The sequence below is a fragment of the Typha angustifolia genome, chromosome 5, assembly GCF_048772165.1.
Source record: "Typha angustifolia cultivar Huaian chromosome 5, ASM4877216v1, whole genome shotgun sequence".
NCBI lineage: Eukaryota > Viridiplantae > Streptophyta > Magnoliopsida > Poales > Typhaceae > Typha > Typha angustifolia.
The window spans coordinates 745,198-760,745 of NC_133243.1; the positions used below are offsets into that span (position 1 = coordinate 745,198).

General features: G+C 37.9%; 2 protein-coding genes across 5 annotated transcripts; both read right to left on the reverse strand.

The window, feature by feature from the left end:
- Positions 1 to 5,557: 5,557 nt before the first annotated feature.
- On the reverse strand, positions 5,558 to 6,941 carry LOC140760020 (xyloglucan endotransglucosylase/hydrolase protein 22-like). Its single transcript, XM_073096787.1, has 3 exons — positions 6,454 to 6,941; positions 6,161 to 6,354; positions 5,558 to 6,085 (listed from the first exon to the last, which is right to left on the reverse strand). The coding sequence occupies exons 1-3, from the start codon at positions 6,739 to 6,741 to the stop codon at positions 5,668 to 5,670; spliced, it is 900 nt and encodes a 299-aa protein (XP_072952888.1). The 5' UTR covers positions 6,742 to 6,941; the 3' UTR covers positions 5,558 to 5,667.
- A 2,764-nt stretch (positions 6,942 to 9,705) lies between these two features.
- Positions 9,706 to 14,473, reverse strand: LOC140760019 (uncharacterized). Of its 4 annotated transcripts, XM_073096784.1 has the most exons (10): positions 14,162 to 14,473; positions 14,004 to 14,075; positions 13,839 to 13,910; positions 13,548 to 13,619; positions 13,406 to 13,470; positions 13,250 to 13,315; positions 13,117 to 13,142; positions 11,747 to 11,815; positions 11,171 to 11,492; positions 9,706 to 10,650 (listed from the first exon to the last, which is right to left on the reverse strand). In XM_073096784.1, exons 9-10 carry the CDS (start codon positions 11,490 to 11,492, stop codon positions 9,929 to 9,931), a joined length of 1,044 nt encoding a protein of 347 aa, XP_072952885.1. In that variant the 5' UTR covers positions 11,747 to 11,815; positions 13,117 to 13,142; positions 13,250 to 13,315; positions 13,406 to 13,470; positions 13,548 to 13,619; positions 13,839 to 13,910; positions 14,004 to 14,075; positions 14,162 to 14,473; the 3' UTR covers positions 9,706 to 9,928. The 4 variants fall into 4 exon arrangements, with proteins under 4 accessions (XP_072952885.1, XP_072952887.1, XP_072952884.1 ...); XM_073096786.1 differs by lacking the exon at positions 13,548 to 13,619 and having other exon boundaries at positions 14,224 to 14,473; XM_073096783.1 differs by lacking the exon at positions 13,548 to 13,619.
- Positions 14,474 to 15,548: the final 1,075 nt, after the last annotated feature.

Below are 15,548 nucleotides of genomic sequence, written 5' to 3' on the forward strand. Positions count from 1 at the left end.
ATAAAAAAATTATCCAAGATGGGCTTAGGCTAAGACCTAGTCCGAGCTACTAAATGGCTATCAGTAGAGTGAGGAAGAGAAAGGGTGGAGGCCGAGATGGATTTGGCACTAAAAAGGGGAGAGAAGACATGGCGAGTGGCTAGGTAAGGACAGAGTCGACAAGAGAAAGTGATTAGGGTATCGTTGTGGCTCATAGAGGACAATATGAAAAATATGGTAAGCTAACTGACATCAAATAGAGCACCCATGGCTGGGCTATCTAATCCTCATCGGAGGTGAGGGGTTAAGCCGAAGCCCCTTTGCTTCGGCAAACTCATCAACCATGAAAGTCATTAGTTCAGTTACCGCAGCCAACCAAGTCACTTCCAATCCCGTCAGCGGTGAATGGCTGAAGCACTCACCGTCTCTAATAAAACTCAAGTTAATGGGACGAGGAGAAGAGACCTCATCAGGGATGTCAACAATGGAGGTGGCTTCAAGGTCTCACCGGTGACAGCGTCATGAATCGAAGAGAGATAAAGGAGAGGCAAGTGGGTAGAGGCGTAGCTTGAGGCCGACTACCCTTCCGCATGCTACACCAACATTGTGCTAGTTGCGTGCTAGGGGAGGAGATGGATGTTAGGTCTACACAATGTCAAGCATGCACATGAAGGAGGAAAATGAGGGGGTAGGAACATGCACAACACATGCTCGCTCAGGCTTTTTGTTCTTGGTGTTGCACATTTAAAACATTCAAATTTGTGTTGGATTATCGGGTCGAGTTAAAAATTGCCATGCCTATCAGCCATGCTAACTTTTTTATTTTTTGAAGAAGAAAAAGAAGAAGAGGAGCTAGGATTAGCTAGGATCACCTTGGCCAATTGTGGCTATTGAAGTGTCTAAAATATGAGGTTTAACAAGTCAGCAGTCATCAGGTATCCTTCCATCAAAATAAAACATAGAGAGGCATCCTTTACCCTTGTGTGGCGCTCAGTTGGCCACATAATTACCCTCCCTAAACACATGGGAGATCTTTATATTGTCAAAAGAACTCAAAATGGAAAAAGCAATCAAACATCACATTCTTATTTCTACAATGACTAGTTGACTCCTCCAATATTTTTGACCAATTCAATTGCAATTCCACCGTTAGCTTGCTGTTTGGTGGAATTAGCCTCAAAACCATTCGGACAGCGCAAGCTCCCACAAATAAAACTGAGTACACAATCCTATCTTGGTTAGCATCAACTAAATGTGCCTCGTCACAATTAAATTTAAGCTAGCCATGTGTTGGGTGTAGCTCGATTGGACCGCAAGGTCGACTTGGCACTTGATCGCTTGCTGGTCGTGAGCCTATAGGAGTCCGCAGGTGCACAACCCTTCGAGCAATCACCCTGGATTGCTTGATATCACCGCCAAAGGCCACCCTGTTGTGTTGCTTAACAACCATATAATCTAATAAGCACCTTAGCTTGAAGATTCCGGCCACAATTAAGGCCCCATACCTCCACAATCTAATCTGGCCTAATCTTGTCAGCAAGATCAACAAAGTGTAGATCTAGAAAAGTTGTAGAATTACTAGTCCAAGCAGAATTTAAAGACATGAAATATTCTTCTGACACTAGAAATACGGCCCCGACCACTTATTGTCGGTTGACCATGAAGCCAAGGTAGGAGTGAGGGTCTCTAGGGAAGGAAGGGATGCTAACTTGAAAGAGCTCGACAATAACTAGTGGTTGCCAGCAAAGTGAGGAAGAGGAGGGGTGGACATCGAGATATATTTGGCATTGAAAAAGGGAGAGAAGACATGGCAAGTGGTTGGGTAGGGGGGAGGCAACAAGGGAAAGTGGTTAGGATGGATTTGCTTCGTATGTTCCTGATCTACATTTTTAGTATTTGGCCCCTTTTCTTATTCTAACTCTATTTGTTGTCAAATAGGGATTTAATTTGAGAATGCTATAGGAGTATAAGCTAGAGACCATGGTGGTGATGGTGGGAGGTGTTAGTGGTGCCCGACGGTGAGATATTTGTGGTGTGGGGTGCTAGTGGGGCATGGTGGTGGAGGTGGCTAGTCGAAACAGAGAGAGAAGAGGGGAAGAGTGTGGACGACCCTAAGGGATTAAGGAGATCATCGGACGATAAGGGAGGAGGGCCGGCGGCCTTTGCTAGGGTGGTGGCTAGGGTTTGAGGTATGCAAGAGAGAGGAAAGAGAGGTAGAGAGAGAAGGTAGACTCAATTCAATTCCGTTCATGTCCTATATAGTTGCACTCCACAATATTCAAAGGAGACTAACCTAACTAGACCCAACCAACTAATTAAACAACTTAAATTATAATAAATTTAAATAGAAATCAACTAAGCTAGGATAACCGACTAAACCTAGTGAGTCCAATGTCCCATGACATAATTCAACCTAACCCTGATCATATTAACCTGACTCACTAATAAACGACTCAACTAATTAGCAAAGCTGAATTTGAAATGGCTAATCTAAAATAGAAATTGTCTATACTAGATATGTGATTCAACCCTAACAAGTGAATGCCTTTGTGGGAAGGTGGTTACATAAGAGTTTCCATCAAAAAGGCCGTTTGGTGGGATGTGTTTGGAAATACTGCATTGACATGCATTTTAGAATAACTATTTGGATTATAAGTTCTATAAAATTACACCTTAGAGTGTCAATAAATGTCTATATGCTGGATTTTGACATCCACTTTAATTAAGTAGATGTCAAAATATAGTTTTTCAACCTTTTATAATAAGGGAAGGTGTTACATATGTTCTTGTTACTATAGTATGGAGTGAAAATTCAGAAATATTTCCTATTGTTGTTGATTTCATATTTTTAGGTTATTCCTATAAATACAGCATCTTGAAAGACATCAATTCAAATGACCCCAAAATTTTCAGAGCCTGATCAATTTTGATCATAGAAGGGGCAATAGCAACTTCAATCGGGCTTTAAATTCCAAATTTGGAGCATGGTGCTCCCTCAAACTGGGTTCCATTGCTAGCTCCAAATTTGAAGCTAGCAATAGTGTTGGAGCCCCACCAAAAAAATGGAGCCCGGCTCTATTTTTCTAAAGTTTAAAAAAATTCCAAATTTGCCCAATAAGTACTGTATTCAATAATTTTAATTTCATTTGTATTATTTATTAAATAATCTAGTTAGTTAAACTGAGTATATAATTAGTTTTACTAATCAGTTTTTAACAGAAATAGTATCGTTGAAAATATCTCATTAAGATCTTTAAAATAAGTCTAATATGAAATTATTTTTGAGTTAATTTAAATTTTCAATTTTTTATTATTTATTAAAATGAGTCTAATATTTTATTACTTATAAAATAAATATTTTATTATTATTTTATAATTAATGTGTCCTAAAATATAATTACCCAAAATTATTTCCCAATATAAATATTAAATATTAAAATACATCAGATGTTAAATACAACAAATATGAAATATATCAAATAAAAATTACATTAAATATGTATTGTTTTTATTATTAAATGTTAATTTCTACTTATTTTAAGTAATGTAATTAGTTAATGACATGTAATGTTTATTTCGCGTTATATAACTTAGAAAGTCTCGTTTCCGTAGTAGACCAATTCGCGGGCTTCAGTCCATATAGTGTATGCCTAAGTTCAGCTTTCGTGCGGGTCGAAACTTACCCGACAAGGAATTTCGCTACCTTAGGATCGACCATAACGGAATTTCTGTTTATACGAGCACTATAATATCAGATTGGGGAGGAAGATCGGAATTAGAAATTGATAGAAAAGCAAGGATATGGGCCCATGTGAATAGGAAACAAAAAATAATAACATTAAGATGACCTATTAAGTAAGTTAAAATAGATAACATAAATATATATATATTATATTATTATTTTAATAAATATGGAGCCCGATGCGTTGGAGTGCACCGGTCTCTTGACTTTATATTGGCTCCATATTTGGAGCTTCGGCGGTTGGAGATGCTCTAAGAGAGACAAATGAATGTAAGTAGTGAAATGTTTGGTAGTTCTTGGGTTTTACTAATGGCAAGATTAATTACTACTTGCAAAGCAACTCTTTTATAACAATGAGAATATCATCCTTACATGGTTTTGTTGGCATTTGGATGAGCCTAAATAGGGATTCAGGAGGCATATACTTTGTAATTTACTGTAGATCCCTGCAATTAGGATCCGAACTGTCGATCAAAAACTTAATAGTCCAAATTAAAACAAGGTGTAATGAGATTTGGAAATCGACTAATATGATCTTTCTTTCCTAATTAATCTCTTTACAGAATTAATTAATTACTTTCACTTGTGATTGCTAATAGTTGCTCTGTAAATATTATTTCTGACCATAATGATCAATTGTATGAGAGATCACACCTAGGGGAATGATTACTGACATTAAAAGAAATTAGAAATTAAAAAGAGAAAGACCTGGGAGGAGATCTAAGGAAGGTTAGCAGCAATTAAGGGATTTAAATTAAAGTATTAGATAAAGAATAAATAAAAACCTTAGGCGTGATCTACATGCAAGCTTATATCTTTCCAAACAACACACAATCAAAGTACTCATAAGTAGGAGTGTAAACTAGCCTAGCTCAAAACTTAGAAATTGTAATAGGGCTCGACCTCGGCTCGCTCAAGTAGCGAATATATATATATATATATATATATATATGTTACGAATCGGTCTAATCTGATCCGCAACGATTCTGAAACTTAGATCCTAGCTTGATCACCCTCCTATGACTAGATGGATGCTAGGGTTAGTTCTTGGTGTGAAAGGGGAGAAGTTGTTGTGGAAGAGGAAGGATAGAGGCTGGAAGAGACCGACCAAAGACTTGGGCGGTGAAAGAAGGAAGGTCGAAGAGGACGCCAATAGCTAAAGTCAAATAGAGAAGGAGATAAGGCTAAAGCCAATTCCAATTATCATCATCCTCATACAACTCTAATTAGGGTTTTCTCCACGTATATATAGAGACTCACCCTAGAGACTCATCAATTAAGTTAAACAACTCCAAATAAATCCTAACAAACCAATAATTAAGTTAAAACCCTAACAGATTAACTAAAGACTTCCTTATCTTCTTCGATTAACCATTTTTCGTTATAGATAGATTTTGAATTTTAAGAAGTCATAAATATCAAAGTTGTAGATCTCGAGGTTGGCAACCTTATCCAACTAATTTGATATTATTTGGATATGTGAAAAATATACTCCAATCCGTAACAATATATATATATATATATATAATTTTATAGTAAAAAGTATATGTCAAGCTAATTAGAGAGCTCGAGTGAGTTGGGTCTAGCTCAATTCGACTCGATTATTATTTTGTATTAATTTCTAAAAAGGAACTCAGACGTGTCGTAGATGGATGATGGAGCCCATTAGATTAATATCTTGGACGGCTACCTAAAGTTGACCTACTGATGACCCCAAAGTCAGGAGGTGTTTGAGTAAACTTGAGATTAGCTATTATATCAACAGAAAGGGATGTTGCTTTCTTTTTTTTACTTAAAGAAATGAAAGAAGTTGATTGATTAATTTGCACCCATAAGTTACACGTACAACTATAGATGTTTATGCATCATAGTATATATATGAAATGAGATGGAATATATAATAATGTTGCATGCTATATATATGAAAATAAAATAACCAATCTAATCTAATGGAGCTTGCATTCTGGAGGCAGTCCCTGGGGGAAACGCTTCCTATCGGAGCAGTAGTTGTAGATCATAAACTTCCTCTGCACCCATCTCATCCTTCTGTAGCTCATCGAGTCCAGCTGCTGACTCCACCACCCTTGCTTGCCGGCCGCCGCCGCCGTCGTCGTCCCAACCCTCTTCTCTGCCGGGCACTTCAAGGTCCCCGACGACCAAACACACGCGTCGGCGTTGAAATTCCTGAACGACGCCGTGAACGGCGCCCGACTCCAGTCGGCCTTGACTGCGCCGCCCATCGTCGCCCAGTCATCGGCGTTCCACAGACTGGAGTAGAGCCTCATAGGTTGGTTCTTCGGGAACGCCACCCCTCTAGACTCGTAATTCTTGAAATCTCTTATCGGGATTCCATCCACCGCAAAGCTGATGAATTCAAACAAATTAGATCACGGGTTAAGATCAAGATAGTTAGCAATTGGGTCCTTGGATCACACTCACATGACATGGTGTGGATTCCAAACGATGGAGTAGGTGTGGAAGTCACTGGTGGGATCGAACCATAGCTTGAACTGCTGCTCCCTGTTGCCCTTCCCTTGGGTGAAGACGTTGGTGTGGAGAGTATAAGGGTTGCCACTTAGATTGCCCAGGAACTCAAAATCGATCTCGTCGTGTGCCGGCCCCTGCGCCGATAACTGCACGCAAATCGACGCCGCAATGGGTTAACAATTCCACCCAAAACTTAAATTTATCCGTGGGGAGTTACGAGAGAAGAAGGGTTACATGTCACGTACGTAGAAGGTTGTGACCGTGCCGGCGGAGTTACCGGCGACGAGTTTGATCTGCATGTCGATCTTGCCGAAGAGGTACTCCTTCTTCGACTGGAAGCCCGAGCCGGAGTACTTGTCGAGAGTAAGGGTCAGCGCTCGCCCCCCGTCGACGATCTTACCTCGGCCGTCGCCCCAGGTGATGTCCAAATCTCGGTACAAGTTGCCACCGCCGCCGCCGCGACCGCCGCCTTGCGCGGTGGCTACTAAGGAAAGGATTGAGGCCACGCAGGCGAGTAGCATTGGGAACGGCATGGTAGAGGGGTAAAGGAAATGGTTGATTAAAAGAGAGTATTAATGTTTGAAAGATTGGGTGGATTGGGTGGGTATTTATATGTGGGTGGAAGGATGGATGCATGGGACGCTCTCCTGAAGGATGCATGCTTTTTGAATGACTCTTGCTGGGGGGGGAATAAAGAGAGCAAGCTGGATGCAACCTGTTATCCGCGTCTACTACTGCTGTGAGTTTTGTCCGGTCTCCCATTCTACCCACCCTTCACTTCTCCCCCCCCCATATAAGCTTACTCTCACCGCATCCAAACCTAAATTTTCCTATTCTACCTAATTTCTTTTTAATCTAGTTTTCACGGTTATAAAAAGCTTCGTTAGAATCGGAGGCCAACAACAACTATAAAAAAATTTAAACGGAAAACTCCCATCCTAAGTACAACCGTAGGCAATGATTCTACCATAATTAGCCAGCCAATCAGCACGACGATTAGCATCTCTAAAAAATATAGTTAATGTTATGATAATTATAAATAATACCGAGCAAGGTAAGTTAGTTACTCTCACTGCATCCAAACCTAAATTTTTCTTTTCTCTGAAAAAAATTAAAAAAAATTTAGAATACCTAATTTTTTTTCTCCCCTTATAAAGTAGCTTCCACGGTTACAAAAAGCTCCGTTAGAATCGGAGGCCAACAACAACTATAAAAGATTAAACGGAAAACTCCCATCCCAGGTTAGAATCATAGCCAATAATTCTACCATAATTAGCCAACTAATCGGCACGACGATTAGCATCTCTAAAAATATAGTTAATTTTATAATTATGATGATTACAAGGGTTAGTTACTCTCACAGCATCCAAACCTAAATTTCTCTTTTCTCTAAAAAAAATTAAAAAAAAAAAACTAGCTTTCACGGTTACAAAAAGCTTTGTTAGAATCGAAGGCCAACAATAACTATAAAAAATTAAACGGAAAACTTCCATCCCAGGTTACAACCATAGCCAATAATTCTACCATAATTAGCGAGCCAATCGGCAAGAAGATTAACCTCTCTAAAAATAGGACGTTAGTAGAATAGAAACAACTATTATCTAGATATAGAGGTAAGCATACCACTGGAGGTGGCTGGATGGGTCATGAATTTTGCCTCATAAGAGACAGCTGTTCTGGTTGTCCAAACTTTAGGGCAAAGGAGCGTCTTGGCCAGCATCACAATCCCAAAGAACATTATTATTATTATTAATATATATATATAATAAAAGCACACAATAATTGAATAGGGGATGCCATGCATGGGGGATGGGTCATGCATGGGTCCTGCTGGATTTGATGCTCCCCTTGGAATTTGATTTCAAAAATGAATACCATGAGCTCATGAAGGAAAGGGGGGGGAAGTTGTTGGACAAGAGTATTAAATTGGTCAAAATGATTGGGATTGTATGTATGGTGTACAGTTAAAAGAGCATTGGATACTCTGAGGAAAATAGTAGTAATGTGAGGAAGTGAATAAGAAAGGGAATGAGTTACTCCACAGCCAGCAGCCATGGTTTGCAGGGTTTTAGCTTGCAAGCATTTCCTTTGTTAATTGTAATGCAAAAGGATCAAATTGTTGCTCTTAAATCTTTATAGGATATGAATAAACAATCACAACCGCTATATTCTCTATAGCGGCGAATAACTGAATTATGGCATCAATGGTTTGGACATGTAACTTTGAGAAATTTATGTGACATTCCAAAGTAAAAAATTTGTTAAGAAAACTAAATGCGGACTATGGACTTTATAAGTATTATTCGGTTGAAAGTCTCGGAGGCAAACAGTATATTTTCTCGATTTGTGTTTGAAGATACAAAATGAGTAGGGCATCAAAAAAGTTTGAATTCGATCGAATCATGGACGAGAGTTTGAGAATGCTAATTATGCAAATTTCTACTGCCCCTTAGGAATCAAATATGAATTCTTCACTCACAAGATACCTCAACTGAATGGAATTGTGTAAAGAAAGAAAGAGAGAAAGAGTAGGAGAATGCGAATGTGAGAGAGAGGGAGTCAGAGATGGCAAAGAGAGAGTTGGCTGGATAAAAGGTAGAGAAAGATTGAGAAAATAGTAATTTATTTTTAGTTTTTAGACTTTTAACTGTCTTGATTTCCTTAAATCCATATTAGAGGTGGTCAATAAGAAAGAAAGCAACCATCAAAAAGTTTAGAGGTTTGACTTATTGAGATTATAAAGTAGCTAATTCATTTTTGTTTAAAAAGAAATAGTTATATAAAGGGTCGATTACTCTTTTACTTTCTTTTTTTAACTTCTTTTTTAGAATGGAACCCTAATAGGTCTCTTAGCGGGTGGCTCAACCCGACTCGACAACATAGTATGAGCTAGACCGGGTCAGAAAACTTGAACTGAGCCAAGCCTAAACCTAGCCTAAAATCAGTCCCAAAATAGAATAGAATAAGCCCCTGGACGATTAGCACCCCTAAATGAATGCTTAGGGCTATCAATAGTGCATGACCTTCTACAGTTCATAAAACTGATAATCAAACAAGAGAAAAAGAAAATGATCATGGAATAAAACTGATTTTTTTTTTAAAATTCTTAGGATATTATTGAGCTCTTACTATGAAAAGTTCAAATCTTATACACTAAACTGTGTGATATTGTTAATTCCTTTTTTTATTATGGGAAAAAGGTTCATAAAAGTAAAATTGATAGAAAAGTTTTATGATCTTTGCTTGATAATTTCAAGCAAGATTTGACTATCCTTGAAAAGAGCAATAACATTGACTCTCTCAAGGTAGAACAATTAGTTTTAGAAACCTTGAAACTTATAAGGTGACTCTCCTTCAACTCAATCTGTTGTCACATTGCACAAATTACAAATATCTCTTGTGCTAGTTGAATGAGGGACAAACACTATTTGACTCTTCTTTTGCTCACAACTTCATAAGTTCGCCACTTTTTCCACTTATACTCATGCCACAAGATAAGTTAAAAATGATATGCATTAAACCATATGTTACATTAAGTTCCAATATATTAAAAAAAACATTTTAATTAATTTTTTATTGCCATATTCATATCCTAGGTTTTAAGTTTATCGTTATCTGAAATTTTCGTAAATTAACTTACCTAAACTAAACATTACCATTATGTTTAAGAAGCAAAGAAAAAGACCAATTAAGGCGTTGTCAATGTTTCGGATCACTGAATTATCTTACCATTAGACTACTTGGTTTCCATACTCGGAGAAGGCGGTCGTAAAATGAACAAGTAGCAACCAGAGACATTCTGCTGGATCTCTCTTCTGTTGGATATATTCCTCTCTGCCAGTCTGCACCATAGGCTAATGATTCATGGTTGTGATATGTTTCTACTACAGTAATATCTTCTTCTCCTAGCCTGAGGATAGCAAAACCATTGTGCATGCATGCTGCCAATGCCACCCCTGATAGATATGGATGTTGTTTGATTCTCCAAACCCCTCCTCCCAGACAAAGAGATTTTTCATTCACAGGTTTTGATGTTGATCTTATATCCCAGACTCTAAGGAACTCATCATAACTTCCTGTGAGTAAAGTATTATGATTGAAAGGATCCTGAGAAATACAACACACACCCATCTTATGAGACTTTGTATTCTGAAAAACTAATTCAGATGGATTCTGACGGATATCCCAACAGCTGAAATGGCAATCATCTGAACCGCTGTATAATAAGTGTGGTCGATGAGTATCAAAAGATGTGGTCCAAATTTCATATTCATGGGCTGCCCATGATTGTAAGACCTGCAGTTGGCTCTCCCTGAGAGAGAGAACAGAGATTGAACCATCTGAAAGACCAACTGAAATAGATCCACCAGATTCGTCCCAATCCACACACAAACACATGGATGAACTGACTTTTTCTGTGCAGGCATCCCTCAAAATAATACCTGCATTTATTTTGGTAAAATCAGATAACTATTAAGAGATTTCATCAAAGAAGGCATTCTAGTACATGAGACTTAAACAAAGTGGGGTTTCGTGAATGGAAGATGTATGCAGACATTCCCAAATTAGTAGATAAGCTGTTCCTATGACTGGACAGTTTGCTACCAGTCTAAACTGTCAGATAAAGTGATACCAACTAAAATGGGTCTCAGCAAAATTAAGTGCAGCTATAGCAATTCTTCAATTGATGAAGCAAGAATGCTAATTCACTAACAACATCAACTCACAATTTCAGTTTCTTAATAATAAAAGCAAATCCAAATGAATGTAACATGACCTAAAACTATAGCATGTGCAACGAGGAATTTGAACAAGGGATAAATTAACAGAATGTGGTATGCCACTAAAAAGGCTTTGCCGAAGAAATTATTCATACGTACATTAGCGCATAGCTTAATTTATTTTGGCTTAGTATTGTCAAAAACAAAAATTATAAAATTAAGAGGGAGTATGAAAGTGCACCTTGCTCTTCTGCCCCTTGATCTAATTGTAAAGTGTGAAGAGTTAAGCAGCCACTAGCATCAGCTTGAGCAAGAAGCGGATGCATGTTTGTTCCACTTGGGTTCCACTTTATATCAAATATACCAATTGTTTGTCCCTGATAAACTAATTCAAGTCCCTTGTCAGGATCTATAGAGAAAAGTGAAATGCTTCCTGCTCGATGTGGTAGTACGCCCTCTTGAAGCGTATACGTTGCAACAGCCAAAATGTGGTGAAATGAATTATGCGGGCAAAATTCAACAGCATCCGCATTTCCATCTAAATGGAAACTTGCAACATCCATCTATGATAGCATAAAAGTGAAAAAATTAAGCAAAGTTAACAGAAAGTATTCAATACAGCAACTAACACCATAAAAAATTGTTGGGGTAAATTGTAGTCACTAGATCAATAAACCAAGTGACTTTCCTCATAACTACAAGATTGAACTTCAATTCAATCTCAAATCTGATTCTAAAACTTATTTGTAGTGATATTCTTTTTCAGATTAGGAGTAACTTATTTGTAGTCATAGTGTTTGGAAAAGATAATCACAACCTGTCTTCAATCTGGGGCTCAACTTGCTCGAGTTCTTTAGTGTTCTGTCCCCAAATCAGCGGCAATTATCTGGGAAAACAAAGTAGCAGATGTCTGAGACTGTAGACTTCAACAAGATGATTGTATAAGGCTTAACAGATGGGTATAAAATGCATTTTGCTCAATAAATTATTTCTGAGGGTCTCATTTGGATGGGCTGCCAAACCAAAGCGAAGAACCCCAGAACTGCATCCAAACTATAAATTTGTATGGAATCTCCAATAGCATGCATCAAAGATGAGTACGTCTTGTAGAAGGGAAGTTGAAATTGAAACCCATCTAGACAATCATCCATAAAAGCTCTAATTTGGAAGAACAAGAGCACCCAAACTTTGGAAAGACAGCGTGATAGGAAAAGGAAAAAACGATCAAACTTATTTTGATCAAAAATGTGGTTTGTGGATTACCTCCGCAATCTTGACAGCACGGATGGGTAAGAAGTACTCCATCGATGGTGACAAGACCTCAGACCCAGACAAGACTGGAGTAGAGGTGAAAACGGTTCGAATAGTGGTCAACCCACATCCAAATCCATGTTTTTGCTGCAGGTATGAATTAGGACACAAAAATGTGACCACTGAGATGAAGGGAGGAGAGACCAAATTAGAAGAGGGAACGGAGAAGATTATGAAGCGGTGGCCGACGGCAACGGTGATGGCTTAGAGGCTGGAGCAGTGGGGGACGACAACAATGGCTTGGGGTTAGGATGAAAACGGTTCAGATATGGATAGAATAGTGTTCAACCCACATATGGATCCATATTTTTGCTCTGGATACAGATTCATATTGAACGAGTAGCAAAATTTAAAACTATATCCTAACTAAATGGATACGGATACAAATACGAACCGGATACGAATCGGATATTAAACGGATACGAATACAAACCGGATATGAATCGAATCTTAATCGGATAAGAATCAAATCTTAATCGGATACAAATACAAAATGAATCTATTACATACATAAAGAGGAAAACTCACAAAATCTATTAATAAATTCACCATAGAAACACAAGATGCATACTAGCATCTATACATAAGATTCATGGTTGGTTATGTATTTTACACATCAATTGTACAACATATGTAACATTATGAAGAATATGATATATCAAATAATGAATGCTCATTTGGTAAGATGCAACTTCTACACATCTATTGCAGATCTGCAGTCTTAGAATTAAACTAAAACATTTCATGACATGCATGCTTAGACCTTTCAATAAACCCTATCATAATAGGGTAATATTAAATAATCAATAAGAATTATAGACTTGTACTACAATGGAAATAAGAAAGGCCCTCAAAGAGTTGGAGCATATACAAAACCTGTTTGGAACAAGTTTCCTTTGATCCTGCATAGTTAACAAGGATATCAAATAAAGTTTAAGATATAGACATATAGAATGAAAAAAAATAAAGTAGAACGGGAAGGTGCAATTAAGAAACTACATAATGTTACCTTAGTTGAGGGATAGACTTGAACTGTTTTGGTACATAACCACTGAAATGATTATTTTCAATGTTTCTGCAAAGATGAAATCAATTAGCATCACAAAGTGCAAGAGAGGGATGGAAAATATCCAATTACATTGAACTTTGAGTATATGTGGCTTACAGTATAATAGTGAGAGATTTGCTAATAAAGTCGCAGATCATGTGAAGTCATTGTTTCGTAAGTAACTACAAAAAAGTATTGATACAAGATTAAAAAAATTCAAAGACATGCACTGTGAAATAATTCTGCAGATTATGATTACACGGAATGAAGGTTTGGCAAGGAATCAAATGAACTTGAAAGATCACCAGTAAAGTAATTGAATGACAAGTCCCTGAAATATTATCATGAAGCAACTGAAGAATTAGAAGAAACTAAAAGATCCAAGAGCAAACTTAGGACAACTTAAAATTACTAAGGAATTAAAAAACCTTCAAATTCAAAGGTTCTTTTCAAACAGATTTAACAAAACATGAATATCTATTTAGGTATGTGAGAACTTGTCCTTAGAGTTGCACATCACATACAATGAAATAATAGCATGGTATCTTACAATGTTTCTAAACTTCGCGTGTCCATGAAAACATTGTCAATTGGTCCTGAGAAAGTGTTGCTGCTGACATTCCTGCACCATAAGGAAAAAAAAAAAAAACTAGATCAGCTCCAAGATTAACTTCCTACCCAAACCCAAACAGATAATTGCAGCTAATAAACTCACAAATTCTTGAGAAACTTTAACGAAGCCGACGACGGTGGAATGTTACTCATGAACTTATTCGTAGCAAATTTTCTACATTCGAACACCACAAACACCATTAAAAGCCAACAACAATACTCAAATTAAATGACAACGAAAAAGATGTAGAAGAACCATACATGCGAGTTGCATTCGGGGGCAATGCGGAAGGAATCTCACCACCAATATTATTGCAACTCACATATTCGAGATCTTAGAAGTGAGCGTCGGAGTCGTCGAAGGACTAACTGGCGAAGTCGTCGCGTAGCCGGAGTGTATGGATCGTCGGAGAGAGTGAGGGAGAGAAATGGGGATGGCGTCGGAGTCGTCGGAATCGTCGGACAGCCGGAGCCGACGGATCGTCGGAAGAGAGCGAGAGAGAGAAACGGGGATGGGTTTGAGAAGTGGCGGCTGGTGATGGTGAAGAGGATGAAGGGGACGACGGTTTGAGAAGTTAGGGTGAGGGTTTTATCTTTTAACGGGTCGGGTTGGTTTTTAAGGGTAGGATATTTGTTAATATTATATAGTATATAGGTAAACGGATATCCGATATCTGTATCCATATTCAAACTGATAGATTATACCCATATCATCATCCTCATCCCGGATATTTTATAAATTGCAATCCATATCCGTACCTATATCCGGATCAAATAAGTTATTTTGACTCGTATCCGATCTGATATTGGTCCGATAGCAAATCGGATCGGATTTAATCAGATCCGTTTTCACCCCTACCCGAGAGAGATTGTTATTCTTATTTTTACACAATATATTCAACTAATGGTATTTATGTCATTTCTTATTTTAAGTATTAAAGATTTTAAACGTAAAAAAAAATATGGCTTTTGAAGGATGTACACACAAATATAAAATATAAAAGGATATATAAAATAAATAAAATATAGGGTGTTATTTGTAAACTTGTTTTTAAAAAATATTAACATTGTCTTCGGAGCTTCCTATTGGCCAGAACGTGAACAGAGGGGGCCAGGGGCCACGAGGGAGTAGCCTCGTGCGGACGTGGGCCCACCCATTTTGTGCAGGTGTCCGAGAAGAGTGCACACATCTCAAAGCACACGAATATATATATTTGGAAGCACATCCATGATCCATGGTAGCCTGCTGCACGCACTCATGTCACATGTGCTGCACCACACTTGGGTGGTCCCCACCCAACCCTATTATTGGGTGATGGGAATTTCTCCCCTTCTCTTCTGATTTGCTTTCATCCAATGGAGACCGAATGGAAAACAGCCAACCAGTTGCTCTAAAATAGCCAAAGAAAGGAAAGCCTAAGATTAAGCTCTTTATATTCTATCATTATCTCATCATAAATAATGTCTTGATCTCAGTTAATATTCGGCTCAACGTTATGTAGAAACAACATCAGCTCGCTCGCTCTTGCTCCGTCCGAGTATACTTGAGTTTGCACACTAATTTTCTCAGTGTCTAAGTTTAATCTCAGGGTTAGCTTCGTTCCGTCAAACTGGACGACACTACTACTAAATTGGTTGTATTTAAACC

What these genes read in the sequence shown, in the direction of transcription:
- LOC140760020 (XM_073096787.1), bottom strand. Translation starts at nt 6,741, where the DNA reads ATGCCGTTCCCAATGCTACTCGCCTGCGTGGCCTCAATCCTTTCCTTA. An exon ending in GCACGGTCACAACCTTCTAC is followed by an intron (nt 6,355 to 6,453) that starts GTACGTGACATG and finishes ATTTGCGTGCAG; the next exon opens with TTATCGGCGCAGGGGCCGGC. An exon ending in TGGAATCCACACCATGTCAT is followed by an intron (nt 6,086 to 6,160) that starts GTGAGTGTGATC and finishes TGAATTCATCAG; the next exon opens with CTTTGCGGTGGATGGAATCC.
- LOC140760019 (XM_073096786.1), bottom strand. Translation starts at nt 11,492, where the DNA reads ATGGATGTTGCAAGTTTCCATTTAGATGGAAATGCGGATGCTGTTGAA. An exon ending in TCAAGGGGCAGAAGAGCAAG is followed by an intron (nt 10,651 to 11,170) that starts GTGCACTTTCAT and finishes AAATAAATGCAG; the next exon opens with GTATTATTTTGAGGGATGCC.